The sequence below is a fragment of the Lissotriton vulgaris genome, chromosome 9 (genome assembly GCF_964263255.1).
Source record: "Lissotriton vulgaris chromosome 9, aLisVul1.2, whole genome shotgun sequence".
NCBI lineage: Eukaryota > Metazoa > Chordata > Amphibia > Caudata > Salamandridae > Lissotriton > Lissotriton vulgaris.
In genome coordinates this window covers 261,510,350-261,526,058 of record NC_141697.1, presented here as the reverse complement: position 1 = coordinate 261,526,058, position 15,709 = coordinate 261,510,350, and the positions used below count along the sequence as shown (strand labels likewise).

The 15,709-nt window shown below is 44.1% G+C and overlaps 1 protein-coding gene across 1 annotated transcript in view; it reads left to right on the top strand.

Annotated features, from left to right (window-relative positions):
• NEK9 (NIMA related kinase 9) overlaps window positions 1-15,709 on the top strand; it is a 341,543-nt gene that overhangs the window by 151,317 nt on the left and 174,517 nt on the right. Inside the window, exons 13-14 of the mRNA XM_086937511.1 lie at window positions 9,492-9,538; window positions 9,668-9,823. Coding sequence (XP_086793637.1) covers window positions 9,492-9,538; window positions 9,668-9,823 — 203 coding nt within the window. The remainder of the gene's footprint in view (window positions 1-9,491; window positions 9,539-9,667; window positions 9,824-15,709) is intronic.

The window sequence follows — 15,709 nt, the reverse complement described above, 5'->3', positions numbered from 1 at the left end:
TTGGAAAAACTCAGTACCAATACAAAGTACTACAGTTTGGCCTCAAATCTGTTTCAAGAACATTCTCCAAGTGCATGGCAGTAGTTGTAGCTCTCCTATGCAAAAACAAAGTTTTTATCTCCCCATACTTAGAAGTTTGGCTGATAACGGCTCACACCACTGAATATCGAGGACAAAAAGTCAGCACCTTTACTGTCTATGTTAGCTAAACTAGGTCTGTGTGTGAACCTTGAAAAATCAAAAAAAGTATAGATTATCTGGAATTGTCTGTAAACACTATCAAAGGAGAAGTGTTTCCTCCACAGTTGTGTACCAAATGGTGACGTTTCTGAAAAATGGTACAAACACAAATCCATCACTTTGGCAGATTTTGCCTCTACTGGGATTAGTGGCCTTGTGCATCTTTCTAGTCCCCAATGCTCGTCTCAAAATGGAATCGCTTCAGCAATGCTTCGAAAACCAATGATCACATCACCAAGTGGATTCGAAGGACAAAGTGATCTTAACTCTATAAGCTTGTCCGTCACTTCAGTGCTGGCTCAACACATTCTAACTCCAAGGAGTTTCCTTTCATCAAGGCATACCTATTTTCAGATTATTGTGGCAGAGGTCTCCTTCACCGGATGGGGAGCTCATCTATAATGATCTAATGATTCAAGGTCAATGGTCTCCCAAACAACAACTATATCACATCAACGTCCTTGAGTTAAAAGCAGTGCTTAGCTCTCAGGGTTTTTCTGCCGGTTCTAATTTTGAACGGAGTACTAGAACACCATCATTTGAAGAATGAGAATACAGACTCTGTCATTAGAAGCATTGGTGATTTGGCATGGGTTCAACCACATAGAGTAGAACCACAGCATGCTGCCCTGGTGGAGGAAGGGGCAGCGGGCTGACCTGCAACCCACAGCGGTAAATACAGGCATCACAGGCCGGACCAAGGCCTGCTATGTAACAGCCGCAGAGGTTAAAGACGCCCCCTTTTGTAGTAAAACTGCAACACGATTAATACTTTTGTCAAAACGCATGTCCTTTGTATCAAGTCTAGGCCAAGGGTCATCTTTTATTACATGTTGAGCTTTGGGATATAAGGTCATAACACAACATTGTATTGTTTTTGAAACTGTAATCCCATAATGGCTGGCTTCCAACCTGTAACTGCTAGTATTGGTTAACCTTAAATACAAATCTTTATTTTAAAGTGTGTGGTGTATTGGCATCAATGAAACAAAGTTTACTGCTAAAACACAACTTAACCCTGGCTCGAAAGGTTATACATGTAAAATGTAAATGTAAATGTACAGGAATTTATATAGCGCAAATCACCAACCGGTTTCTAAGCGCTTTCTTACGGAACCCGTCCTGGTATTCCCCTGTGAGATAACCCCGGCAGGGTATCCGCAAGGTGAAAGCCAGGCATCCCGCCGCGAGGGGCCGTTGTGGAGATTAAGCAAGCTATTGCCCAGAGTCGCAGAGTGTGAACCTGTGAATAGAGTAAGCACCGGAGCGAGAATTGTCGAGTCCATTGACATTTTAGGACTCAAGACCCCACCGAGCAGGGAATTGAACCCTGGTCCCGGGCTGACCTCTGCTTCCAGGTCTGCCTCCTCTAACCAGTGAGCCACACTTCTCCATGCACAGAAATAGAATTGCACAGTAGTGATTGACCTAGAGGATTTCTGGAGCTAGAGATTCAGATAAACAGCCTTGTCTTAATTTAAACATTGGGGGGGGTGGGGTGGGGGTACGGGAAAAGTCAATAAATAATGTAAATGTGTATTGTGCATTTAGCATTTGTTTGATACTTAATAAGTCATGGGTAAATTCTTTCTTAACCATTGTTTTTTGCGTTGGTGTCATTTAGGATTTGCTGAGGCATGTAATCTGCTCGAAGATGTTTATAAAACCCAATATAACTGTATTATAGTTCTTTTTTGAGCCTGGCCATGTTGTAAAACAGCCAAGTCTCCTTTGAAGAGATCTACTTTTGTGGTATAAAAATATTTTTTTCACCACAGACTTACAAAAATGGGTCTTCATAACTAGTGAAATATATTTGAAATGTTTGAACAGTTCACTTAGCTATTTCAGTGTTGTTAGGAAAAAAGCCTGACATCTCACAGCCTTTCATTTAACATGATTTGCACAGTTCAGTTGTCACACAGTGCACTTTACAAAATCCTCTAAATTCAATCACAGAAAGAAAAATACATGTAGACAAACTGGCCTTTGACCCGTCTCAAAGTCAGCAAATGTGACAAGATAAGATTTAAAGGTATTTGTATTGCACTTTCACTTTGTGAGTAATAAGGATGCCTTTAAATCTTATCTTCTCCATTTGCTCTGCTTTACATTTTAGATCATAATATCCCTAATGTTGACAATATGTGATCGTGATTCAACCTGCTAGATGGATGATCTGCATTTGTTGCTGTTCACTTATAACTGTTTGTATAACCGGTCTACGATTTGTTCAGCCCTCTGACACCCGGATGAGTCAGATCCGCGCTTTATAAAACTATTAAAATAAAATAATAACAATTTGAGTGTTTGATATGTTTATCATGCATGGAATCAACCTTTTGTATGGATGGTTTTTAATGATCTCTCATAGTTTCAAAGCCCTGACAGGGAACCTGCTGGATGGTTGCATTCAGGAAAATTATTTATGTAGGTATGATACACAGTCTGAATAGGGCTTCTTTACCTTGAACTTCCCAATATTTCGTTCTGTAAATTATTTTCTCGTCAATATTTTCTTTCCAGTATTCCTATCCTTGCAAGGTTAGATTCTGATTGAATGCCTCTGGATAGATTATTTTGTGCATAGTAATTAGGTTTTTCATAAGTTGCTGTAGATGTTATGAAAAATGGAAAGTTGAAGGATGGGACCTGTTCTCACTGTGACAATGTGGATCTATTAAGGGATGGAGCCTCACAATGATTCCACTGTGTAATTGTACATCTCTTGGGGATAGCTAATGCAAGGTATGTAATGGTGTTCATAATGATGATAACAATACATGTCTGTGTAATTAACTTTATTCTAATAAGGGTCTTTATTTTCAAGGGTTATATATGCCTTTAAATCGTACATCAATCGTTTCAGTCAGTATCCCTGTCACTTGAAATAGATCCAGAAATTATCACATTCATTGAAATTTTCAACACCTATGGCAATTGCAATGTCTAAGTGGGTCCCATAGCCTAATAAGGAACCCTTTGCCACACCATACCCTTGGGCACAGAATAAGCTGCAGTGTTTGCAGTATAGCGATCCCATCGAGCTCTGTGGTAAGAAAGATGAGGTTGTAGTTCTCGAAACATGGGTTGTTGTACTGTTCTTTCTAGGAGGTAGTATCTATTCAGTAGTAGCAGAACAATAGTCTGCATTATAAACCACATAATGAAAAGGAAGACTCATGTAGCCATCCAAACTTAGGACCACTGGGGTATTAAGTACATGTCAATAAACCAATGATAAGCAAGAATAAATCGACTGGGGGATGTGTTAAGGCATCTAAATAGAACTCCGAATCATTCTCATAAAGCGTTATTTCTCTGAAAGGCATCATCTCAATTGATGTTGGTTCATGCGGGGTTTCATAGTAAACCACAGTGTTGATTAGATTATTTACAACTGTAGAACGCAGCATCTGATCCCTCCATGGAATCTGTTGTCTGGTGCAAAGCTGGAGACACAGTAGACTCTAATATCCCCGGCTAGAGACTCAAGCTGTCCGAGTTACTGCAGTCTTCCAGGGGCATATAATTCAGGATAGCTAGGTGCTGCAAAGCTCTACTCTGAATTTTCTTTGGTGTTCTGAAGAGTCTGCGGTTTAGGATCGGCCACATGATGCCACTTATGTGGTCAATGGACACTTGTCTGTTTTTCTAGGAACCGGACAGTGGAGGCAGGATTATAGTGCTTGTGTCTTTTACCCCAAATGCAAGAACCGGTGGTCGGTAAGCTATCACAAACACACATTTATCTGGGATCTTCTCTCGTACTAGATCACTTACTTGGGGAACCCACCCCTCAGCAACTGGCAATACCTTCTCTTGGCCTGTGGCGGTTTCAGAATGCTTCAAATTGGATAGTTGCCTCTTATCTCTTGGATATTCTGTTAAACACTTAAACGTTGGTCCAAGTCAAATTCTTTTCTTCTGCCACCTTCCGAGGATTTGTTGTGTCTGGTATATACATAGTTACACCGAAGAGTACTTCTTATGTAGTGTGGCCACCCATTACTCTTCTAGATTAGTTACTTAATGCTGTCTGTGCCCCATAAAGGTAAATGTACCAGCTAAGTCCGAAACTGAGCACCCTAGCGTGAAGGGATTACTTAATAGTGCCATTAGCTCGCTCGATTAACCCATTACTCTTCCATTTAAATGGGTTGCTGTTGGACCCGGCCTCGTGGCGTGGTTCCCCCCCCCCCCCCCGCGAATCAGCTCCCCGTTAGCCCAGCTCTGTACATAGAGACCCCGAGCTGCCCTACCCATGTCCGACCCAACGCCCATTGCCCGCATCGGCCTGTCTCCGGCCACCCTTCCAGCCCGCACGTCCCAGACCCGCAAGGCCACATAAGCCCATCGGCAGCCATTTTCCCTTCCTGAGATCCCTGATGTCGTGGGCCTAGCATGACCCCCAACCCAGCGTAGGCTCCAGACGCGCCAGCCCCCGTTGGGAGGGTGAGGGTTACCCTAGTGAGAGAAGGTGAGAAGTTTCGATGGCACCTCCGGCCTCCCCTGAGAGACTGGTGTCGATCACACCTCTGGGCTCCTCCCTGAGGGCCAGTTTCGATGTCACCTCTGGCCTCCCCGAGTGCTGGCTCCAGACCTGCTGGGCGTCTGGGAATTCCCGGACGCATCCTCAAAGGGGTCAAAGCCCCAACCGCCGGACCTCACCCACAGACCCGCCCCCACAGCCTCGGACCCCCACCTACAAGGATCCGGACATCAAAGGGTCACTGAACTATATCAAGGGTCGCCCCTGAACTAGTGGGCAGTTGTATCTTGGACAAGGAAGCCCTGCTGATTTGATCGCGGCTGAACTGAACCCCCTGAACTCTTTGAGCCCTGCTGATGCTGTCGCGGCTCGTTCTTGGAACTGCATCATCGGAGCCCTGCTGACCTCGTCGCGGCTCGAGCTGGAACCTTGAAGACATCTACGGAACTCCCTGAGCCCTGCTGACGTGGTCGCGGCTCCCCCAGACCTTCCTCCAGAGCGAGCCCTGCTGACTTCGTCGCGGCTCGAGGAACAATCTAGTCCAGCTGGACTCTCGAAGCTACTATCCCTGAGAGACTATCCTCAAGTGCGTAAGTTCACCAGTGCGTCTACCATCTTCCGTATCCCCCCGGCTCGAGGATTGAGAGCTGTGCGCAGGGTACGCTACGTACTGGGCTACGAACTAAGACTGTCCCGCTACCCCTTCCCTAAAGACTTGAGACTCTCTGCGAACCCTCGATCGTTTTATATAAGTGTGGTATTACTTTGTCTTCGTGATTATAAAGAAGTTCATAACTACTCCATCGGTGTTGTGTCTGTTCATAGGTGTGGTGTGGTCCTCGTGTGTACGATTCATTACTGGAGGTCTTCTCCGGTGGAGATCTCTCATAAGGCTCGGCATTATTGGTGGGAGAGGTGGGTCACGGAGGAGCTGGGTAGACTTAACCCGACCTCTGGGACCGCCCCTTCTAACAGTTGCTGAATTGCAGACATACCCCTGGAGCAGAATTATCATCCCTGTAAGCCTTTGGGGTGAACTCAGGACCATTGTCTGAATGAAAGTTTAAACTGCTCGTATGGCTATAAGGCACCGCAAGTTTTTTTTCTGTCCACTTGAGCATCCACATTTCTTTGTGGCCAAATGCACAGGAATCGACAAAATTAATTGCTTGCTGCCAATATGTATTTGTATTGGTTAACAGAATTTATTTGGCCCAGTATGGGAAAAATATGTAATTTGGAACTGTAAAGTGAGACTTGAAAGGGGCGGTACCTGGTTTGGCCATTTAACAGTAGAAGTTGTAATCTGTTGACAAATATTACACTGTCATACATATTCTCTGGCTTGTTCAGGTAAACCCGGCCACCAGTAGTGTTGCTGTAACATTGCAACTGTGGCACTCATTCCAGCATGAGCAGATGCTAACCCTTTTACTGTATTGTATTGCAGCATTTCTATAGAGCTTTCTACTCCTATGTAGGGTGCTGAAGCCTTTGCCTACATGGGTAGCACACTACACAGTGTAGGACGTGTGGTTGGAAGAATATTGTTTTTATTTTGTCCTGTGTGAGAAGTGTTTCCATGTTGTACTTAAGGACCCCAGAGGTGCGGTTATCGTGTTGTGGGACGCATTGCTTAGCAGTGTGATGGATGAAGAAGTGTGAGCGGAGTTCATGGTTTTTAGTAATCTGGCAGCTTTGAGCAGCTATCCAGATCACCTTTTGTTATTTCTTATGTTGATAGTCTATGTGGATGGTTACTTTACAGCGTTGTCCATTCTGAGATTTATTTATTTTCAGCGTTCTGGGCAGGCAGAGGTTAGGAGGAGAAATGGTAGAGATATCTGTTCGAATGGACTTTGTTAATATCACCCCAAATCTGATTGTCATTGTGAGATATCCAGAAGTGCCCGTATGATGTAGCTAGTCTGGACTGCAGTAGTGGGCTAAATTAGAGTCCTCCATTGGACAGCGGTATGCCTATTCAGACAATAATGGGTGGTTTATTGCTGTGAACTAGTGCACTGCTGGGGGATGAATATGACCCTTAGCAGGTGTGTTATGTAAGAGTGTCAAGCAGTAAAGTGTATTAGGCAGCCTCTATGAACTACCATAAACTGACTGTTGATTGTTATGTTAGTTTTGGTGTGGGTTATATATTGCATTGTGAGTGCATCATATAGCATTTCCTACTTTTGTTGAGGCATTGTTGTGCTTTACGCAGGACAGGGCAGGAGGTCGGGGTGGAATTTCATGCGTTAGGTGGTAGTATTAATTGATGAGCTGCAAGAGGTTAGGCATTGTTAGGGTGCAGGGGTGTGAAATAAAGTGTAGATAATTTGCAGACATACAATAATGGGGATGAATGCAAACCTGTATGTAGGCTGTGCCCAGAGAGATGAGGCTTGCCGAGGATTGAATGGAAGGAGTAGGTATTTGAAGGAAAAAGGAGAGGCGACAATCTGAAGTTTTAAGTTAAGTTTGGTTTTTCATGGAGGATTTTTAGCAACATTGTAGAAGCTTTCTGAGATAGCATGCACATTAGTAAAAGGAAACATTCTTTTCATGGGTTACAATACCACTGTATGCCATTAGAACCCCAGCGTGTACGCACACACCCACACACCATAACTCACTGGGTTGGAGTGTCAAGCTTGACTAAGCTGCAGTAAATGGGTGTTTCCCTATTTTGTCTGTAGGAGGTAACCATGATTACCATGGACAGCTCTATTATTTGCAATGATGGTTCTTTTCAGTGTGCTCATTCACTCCGCAAAGTTTGAATGCTGACTTCTGGTACCATGATGCGTATCTTAGGGCTTTGGCCCTGGCCTACAAGATTTGGATACCTAGCCCATGGATGCAGGGACGAAGTTCAGTGCACGATCATGGAGTAAGAAAGTCCAGGTTACTTCAGTCCTACACAATCCTCTGAGCTTTCCTGCAAGCGTGATATCGTGCTTTCTGAGTTACTTACAAGGTTCTTGGATGTAGTGATAATTCAAACCCAATTTCGTTCTTAGAATAGAACACTCAAGCATTTCACTAATATAAGTCACTATATATTTAAATGTGTTTATTTCAATTCTCTCATCCTGTTGCTTAGGACATGAATAATAATCACAGAGTATAACTAAATCAGCACTTGTGCTTGATTCTAGCAGCGAAAATAAAATTAACATTTCTAACATGTTTTGAATGTTAACAGTCTACCACCCTAAAGCTACTTCTATGCTCCATACTTTGAGAGCATGTAATAGCTTGTTTGCTTCTAGGGTCCCTTGGGGCCCAGTGCTCTGCCTACCTGTTCACAGCAGATCAGCTGTGGCTATTCAACTTCAGCTGTGAGCGAGTATTCCCTCCGAAGGAAAGCACAATATTAGATGGGCAGAGCGCCTCATCACTGGATCAATTTGTGGCATAAGAGTAGATGCTCAAGCATTCTGGAAGGATCTCGTGTATAACCTACTGCAGTCCTCTCAAACTCAGTGATCAGTTCAAGGATTTAATATAGCATTGACCACTAACCCGTTGCCTACATTGCAAATCTAGCGGGGACTTTCCAAAATCTGAGCTGTAACTGGTCTTAGCCAGCTAGATGAAAATGTGTCAGCTTGACTACGTGTTTATCTTACATGTCTAATGTCAAACCTCGAAATGTAGATATAGCGAAGATTTAGGCAGACTTGCTTTACCTGATGTTATAACAAATCATTGTTTCAATGAAATGTTATTTTCTGCCAAAGATATGCTGAATTTAGACCAAAGGTAGACAGGCTAACTTAACGTTTAAAAAATGGAGTCGAATTTTGAGAGTTCACCAAACCTGTGCTTACAGAGATTGTTTTTTTTTTTTTATTCAGGGGTGTCTGTCTTTTTAACTTACTGAAGATTTTCTTCTGGGTTTTCCATAAGCATACTTTCCATTTTACATGATTCTCATTTTAACTTTGTGCTGTCTTTTAACTGTGAAACTGTCAGAATACTTACTCAGCAGTTTATAGTCTAGTCAGTGACTCCATTTTAAATTATCTATTAGTTTGGACGCCTCTATATTCAAGATGGATAGTTAAGAGGAATGGGTTTGTGGCTGGCAGATGTGAAGCGTTTGCTCCAGTAAGCAGAGGAAGGATTTTGGAGGGTAGATCCTCTCCCAAATGCTCTAACAGTAATGATTTTCCAACCGAAGTCCATATGAGCTGGATCCATGCTATATTTTTGTCTGCATAAACTAAATTTATATTCATTGAATGTAAATGAAAAAATGTACATAGTCAATGGTTATCTTGAAAATCCTCTATGAATCAAGCTCTCATGGACCTTCATCAGGTGCTGGGATTAGGGAAGATATTGTTGCAATGAAACTGAAATGTATTGGCACAAATCTAGTGAAAGGACCCGGTCTGCTCCTTTTCCTCATATGTATTTGAGGGTCATTGAAGACAAGAGGATGTAAAGTTGGGCTTTGGTGAATAGTAGCAGGAGGATTTTAATAGTTTGCTCTCTCCCAAAATTCATTCTACAATGCTCTACTTCAAACAGTGTTAGCAGGGAGGTTTGGTGATGAGATGTGGTAGGTCCGGTCAACAAAACACAGGGTGTTTTGTTGACCGGACGTTGAGATGATTTCCTTCTACTTGACCTGCCTCCACTCCCAAGATCAATTGTGAATGGGTGGGTTTCGAGCAGTCACATGTATTGTGTGCTGTGGCTACCAGAATTACCTACTTTATTAATACATATTTGTTTTTGTTCTTAGGACGTCTAGCCTTAGATTCCGAAGATGATTACTTTACTCCCCAGAAGGTAAGACTCATTTTTGTTTTATACTCCTTTTTATTGATGCATTTCTTTTTCTTTCCTGTTTTCTTACTATAAAGCTTTTCTCATCTGGTATCCATGTGCAGAGTAACATTGTACTCTATTTCTTCCTAGGTAGAAGTTCAGAAGACCCTGAACATTGTATCCGTGCAATGTAGCAGTGATGGCACTTTTTTACTCACCCAATCTGGGAAGGTGCTGGCTTGTGGTCTGAACGAGTATAACAAACTAGGACTCAACCAGTGCATGTCTGGGATCATTAACCATGAGGTGGGTCTGCATACACCTATGTGCACTTGCTTGCATCCAAGCACTAATTGAGTAGTAGTTGGTGCATATATGCCCACGCATGAAATGAGAAGACTATGGCTGATTTAAGCCATTATTGGTTGAATAATTATTCTCCAGTATTGGGGTGTCTTTCATAGATTCACATGCCTGAATCATTCCCCGTCGTCTGAGTGGGAGTCCCACGGTATATAAAAAAAGCAAGAAATATGCCCAAATAACCAAAAACTTTGGTAACATGAAAACCAGGAAGTAAAGTAGCCCAAAGCTACCAAGAAAAAAGTTCCACATCTATGACTATCACAGTCATTATACATAGTCCAAACTGCAGCCAATCAGGCGACAGCACCCACCTGAATGTTCTTCTCAGAGGCTCAGGCTCTCAGATTTTCTACCGCACGTGGTGTGAAGGGAGTCTCCCTGAGCTCTGCTCAGTTTTTTCCCAATTCTTCAGGAATTTCTACTCTTAGGATGTCTTCTTCTAAGAAATCCTTATTCAGGCCTTGTGAATCTTGTGGTAAGCTTTTCTCTGAAGATCCCAACAAGAAATGCTGCATCTAAGATTCCCGTCGACACAACATCTACATCGACGGTGACCCTCTCCTCACCTAAACCTCAGATAATTATGTTGTCCGCGTCATCCCCGTTGACTCTGGTCTCCGTCTCTGTGAGACCCAGCTAGTCGACGAAAGTGACTGTACCTATGGTCGGCGTTCCGTTGACGGCCAAGACTAGAAAAATGTCATCGGCCACTTCATCCTCATAGACAACTTCCTCGTTGACGGCGAGCTCGTCGTCTAGAACTACATCGTCGTCGACGACCAAATTGTCGACTAAGACCATATTGTCGACGAAGCCCTCCTCGTCGTCGAAGACAACTTCGTCGACGGACGCTTCCTCGTCGACGTTTTCACCTTGTGTCGATTCCATCGTCGACGGGCCCGTCGGCGACTCTCCCGTCGACGCAAAAATTGTCATCTTGTACGGAGCTACAAGTCTGGTCACAGTCTACTCTCTTAACATCTACGCCGTCTACGACGACACCTTCTTTGTTGCAGAAACGTGGTTCCATGCTTGAACCCATATCTCGATTACATCTTTCTCCACATAAGGTACCCCTGCAGGTATTACTGGATTCAGATGAAAGTGAAGAGGACTCTGAGGTGGATGACCGGTTTCGAACAGCCAGAAGCCCTTCAGAGTTGTTCATAAAGTACCAGGAAGATGATCAGGATGACCAACATTCTCCTGAACCTGTGGCTTCACCTGCTGCTAATATCCCTACAGGTCAGATGCCTACAGCTTTATTGAATAATCTTCAACATATGCTAGACAACTATTACTGCCGGTTCTCGGCATCTGAATCGGCAGAGTCCGTGCCACCTACGCCGGTTGCCCAAGCTTCCACTTCAGAATTCCGGTCTCCTAGACCTCCTTCGCCAGTGGCTTTGCATCATTCTACTGAAGCACATTCATCGGATGATGAATATAGGGAGGAAGGTGAAGTGGACGAGAGATCTCTTTTGTCGGAGTGGGGTGAGTATCAAATCCAAACCCCTTCTCCATCACCTCCAGCTCCTGCTGATTCTCCTCCAGTGGATATTGGAGGCTTCCACCTCCTCATGTAAAGAGCAACTCAAAGATTCCTCATTCCTATGGAGACAAAGAAGGAAGAATGCTTCCTGTATGATTTTAAGGATCAGCCTAGGAAACCAGTACGGGCGATTCCCATTATAGATTTTATATGGAAGGAGGGATTGAAAGTAATGCCAACTTCTGCGTCTATTTCTCCAGTCTTGCCCTGACTGGACAAGAAATATAAAGCGCCCAACAAGTCTCCAGCATGCCTCGTAGGACACCCAAAGGCTTACTCCGTGATTGTGCAGGCTGCTCAAAGACGGGCTAGGAATCCATCTTCTCCGATCACAACTCCACCTGACAGGGACGGCAGGCGGCTGAACTCAATTGGAAAAAGAGTCTCCACCATGGCAGCAACAACAGTCAGTGCGGCCAATTCATTAGCCATTCTGGGTCGGTACGACCGACAAATGTGGTCAGACATTTCACCATATATCCATATGCTACCAGAGCCGTCAAAGGCTGAAGCTCTGAAGATACTACAAAAGGGGAACTAATCTCTGCGGAGATTGATTCAGCAGTAGATGTCGCTTCAACAGGTTTCAGACAGCTAGCGGGGGTTGCTGTTCTACGTTGGCAAGGCTGGTTGAAGGCTACTTCGTTTCGCAATGAGGTGCAGGCAAAGATACTCAACATGCCGTTCTATGGAGAGGCTTTGTTCGGCCAACAAGTAGAGGAAGCCCTGCAAACCATCAAGAAAGACACAGAAACCGCCAGATATCTTGGTACCTTGCAATTTCGTAAGCCGCCCTTTCGGGGTGCGAAAGGATGTGGATCGTTCTCTAATCGAGGAAACTATAGTCAACAAACATCCTATAAATTGTATCAAGGAAATCAGCGCTACCAATCATAAAGATACCAATCATATGGTCAGTGCAACACTTCCTATTCTCAGAATAAAAGGAAGCCTTCCTGCCGCGGAAAAGATTCAAACAAGAAACAATGAGTATCGCCACCTGCCACTGCTTCTGCTGCAGCCCCATGTAAGGGTTGGAGGAAGAATCTCGAAATGTTACTCCAATTGGTCCTCCATGACATCGGACAAGTGGGTGCTAGACATTGTATCCAAAGGCCATGCTCTAGAATTCGAGAAATTTCCTCCAAATTTCCCTCCAAAAGGCCCACCTACAGCTCATCTCAAAGAGCTGTTTTCCCAGATAAACTTGATGATACAAAAAGGAGCGATCGAAAAAGTCCCTCAATTGCAGAGAGGAGCAGGATTTTATTCAAGGTTTTTCCTAATAAAGAAAAAATCTGGAGAATGACGTCCCATTCTAGATCTTCTATCCCTCAACAAATACCTAAAGAAATTGTCATTTCGGATGTTAACGCTTCAAGAAATTCTTCAACTTTTGTCAGCAGGGGATCACATGGCCACCCTCGACCTTCAAGATACGTACTTCCACGTTCCCATTCTCACCAGGCACAGAAAGTTCTTGCATTTCAGAGTGGCTGGCAGGGACTTCCAGTTTAAAGTCCTTCCCTTTGGACTACGATCGGCACCCAGAGTATTTGCGAAGGTCCTAGCTCCAGTAGCAGCACACCTCCGTCTGGAAGGGATTCAAATATTTCCTTACTTGGACGACTGTCTTATCAAGGCGAGTTCTTTCTCAGACACAAACGCCCATGTCCAAATATGTCTATCTCTGTTTCAGTCACTGGGTCTCTCTATCAACATCGACAAATTGCATCTTGTTCCTTCGCAAAGACAAACGTTCTTAGGGGCAACTTTGGACACATAATTAATTCAAGCCTTTGTATCAGACGAAAGACAACTAAAGATCTGAAAGCTGGCTCACAAGTTGACATCAAAAAGGTCAGTTTCAGTCGGACAGTTCAGGTCCTTTCTGGGAATGGTCTCTTCTTGCATCCCCTTGATAACCAACTGCCACCTCAGGATGAGGCCCCTACAAGAAAAACACAACCAGCAATGGTTATAGGTCTCAGGATCATTCGAAGATGTTATACAGGTCACTCCTCGAAATGAGAGAGGCTTTCCTCTGGTGGACTCAAAAAAGAAATGTAGAGAAGGGATGTGCATTCCTTCAAGAAGCGCCAAATTTTACAATCACCACAGACACGTCCCTCGAGGGATGGGGAGCACATCTTCAAGAGCTAATGGTCAGCGGAAAATGGAGCCCTCAACAACGGAAGTGGCATATCAATCTACTAGAACTAAGAGCCATCTTCTTAGGCCTAAAGTCGTTCCGGACAGTCATTCTAGGAGCCACAGTACTGATTCTCACAGACAATACTACAAGTATTCATTACTTGAACAAACCGGGAGGAACGAGATCGGCTCTTCTTTCTCAAGAAGCCCAAGAAATCTGGGATTGGGCGATACAGCACAAGATCAATCTCTTGGCAGTTCACGTGCCGGGAGTTTCAAATGTTCTGGCGGATTCCCTCAGCAGGTCCGCGGTGTCCACGCACGAATGGAAACTGCATCAGCCGACGTTGGATCGAGTCCTCCAACAGTGGGGTCATCTGGACCTCTTTGCGACCAAGAAGAACAGCAAATGCCTATTCTTTGCAAGCTGGCTTCCCCAAAAGGATTCTCAGGGAAATGCGTTTTCGATGAACTGGTCTCAAATATTTGCTTATGCCTCTCCTCCGATTCCGTTGGTCCCCAGAGTTCTCCGGAAGATGAAGAAAGAACCTTGTTGTCTAATTCTCATCACTCCCAGGTGGCCTCGCCAATTCTGGTTCGCCGAACTTCTCCTCCTATCAGAGTGCGATCCAATTCAGCTTCGACCAGTACCGAATCTCCTGTCCATTCAGGACGGTCAGATTTGCCATCTGTACCCTGCATCTCTGAAATTAGCTGCCTGGCTCCTGAGCACCTTGAATTCGCTCATCTAAATATCCCTGCGGATTTCAAGGAAGTTCTGGCCAAAGCTTGCACGCCTGCAAAAATAAAGACATACAAACTCAAATGGAAAAGATTCTGCATGTGGTGTCAGTCTGCTGAGGTTCACCCGATTCACGCAACACCTGAGTAGATACTATCTTTTTTTCTTACATTTAGCAAGATCAGTCCTCTCTCATTCAAATTTAAAGGTTTTTCTGGCAGCCATTTCAAGGTTCCAACAGGATGGTTCCAATTTTCTCTACTCATCGAGGATAATGCAACAGTTTTTTAAGGGGCTGTTTCGAATGTTTCCTTCTGTACGTCGTCCTCCTCCATCCTGGCATCTTAATGTGGTATTAGCGCAGCTCATGCGCCATCCCTTTGAACCTATTCATAGAGTGGATTTCAAATTTCTATCCTGGAAGGTTTCTCTGCTGCTAGCTTTGACTTCAACAAGAAGAGTCGGTGACATTCAGGCTTTCACCGTAAATTCCCCTTTCTTGCAATTCACGTCCAATTCTGTGGTGCTACGCACAATCCCAAATTTATGCCAAAGGTACCTTCAGATTTTCACCTGAACGAACCAGTCATCTAGAAGGCATTTTTTCCTAACCCGCAATCTCCTGCGGAAAGGGCGTAGCATACCTTGGACATCAGAAGTAAATCCAATCAATTGTTGGTTGCCTACGGAAGAATACAGCAAGGACAGGCGGTGTCTAACAGACCATTGCTAGATGGTTTTCTGCCGCTATTGACTTTTGCCATTAACAAGCTGGAAGACCTTTGCAGACCACTCCAAGAGCGCACTCTACGAGGGCGGTCTCTTCCTCGATTGCTCTTTTCGCTGGTGTTCCTCTTCAGCAAATCTGCTGAGCAGCAACTTGGTCCAGCAGACACACTTTCACCAAGCATTACTGTTTGGAAGCTGCCAGCAATGCTGATACATCAGTGGGACAGGCGGTTCTCCGCAATCTTTACAAATAAGGTGAGCCTCTGTTTCCCTCCTCCTCTGTACTGCTACTCGGACGCTTATTATCATGCCTAATGTTGAGTACATGCTCATGTGATTGCAAATTTTCATGTATTTATGCATATTAGCATTTTTAGTATGTGATTACATATGCTTTCTATAAGCAGATTTATGTTACAAAGTGCGTCTTCCAAGTATTATTTGGGTACTGCTATCTACTCTGATTCAGGCATGTGAATCTATGAAAGACACCCCAATACTGGAGAAGAACAATAGTTACCTGTAATCTGTGGTTCTCCAGTATTGGTGTCTTTCATAGATTCACTTGCAACCCGCCCACCTCCCCTCAGAGGCGGGTTTATGCTCTTATCTCTTGGTTACACTCTTGTGCGAGAAAATCTGAAAGCCT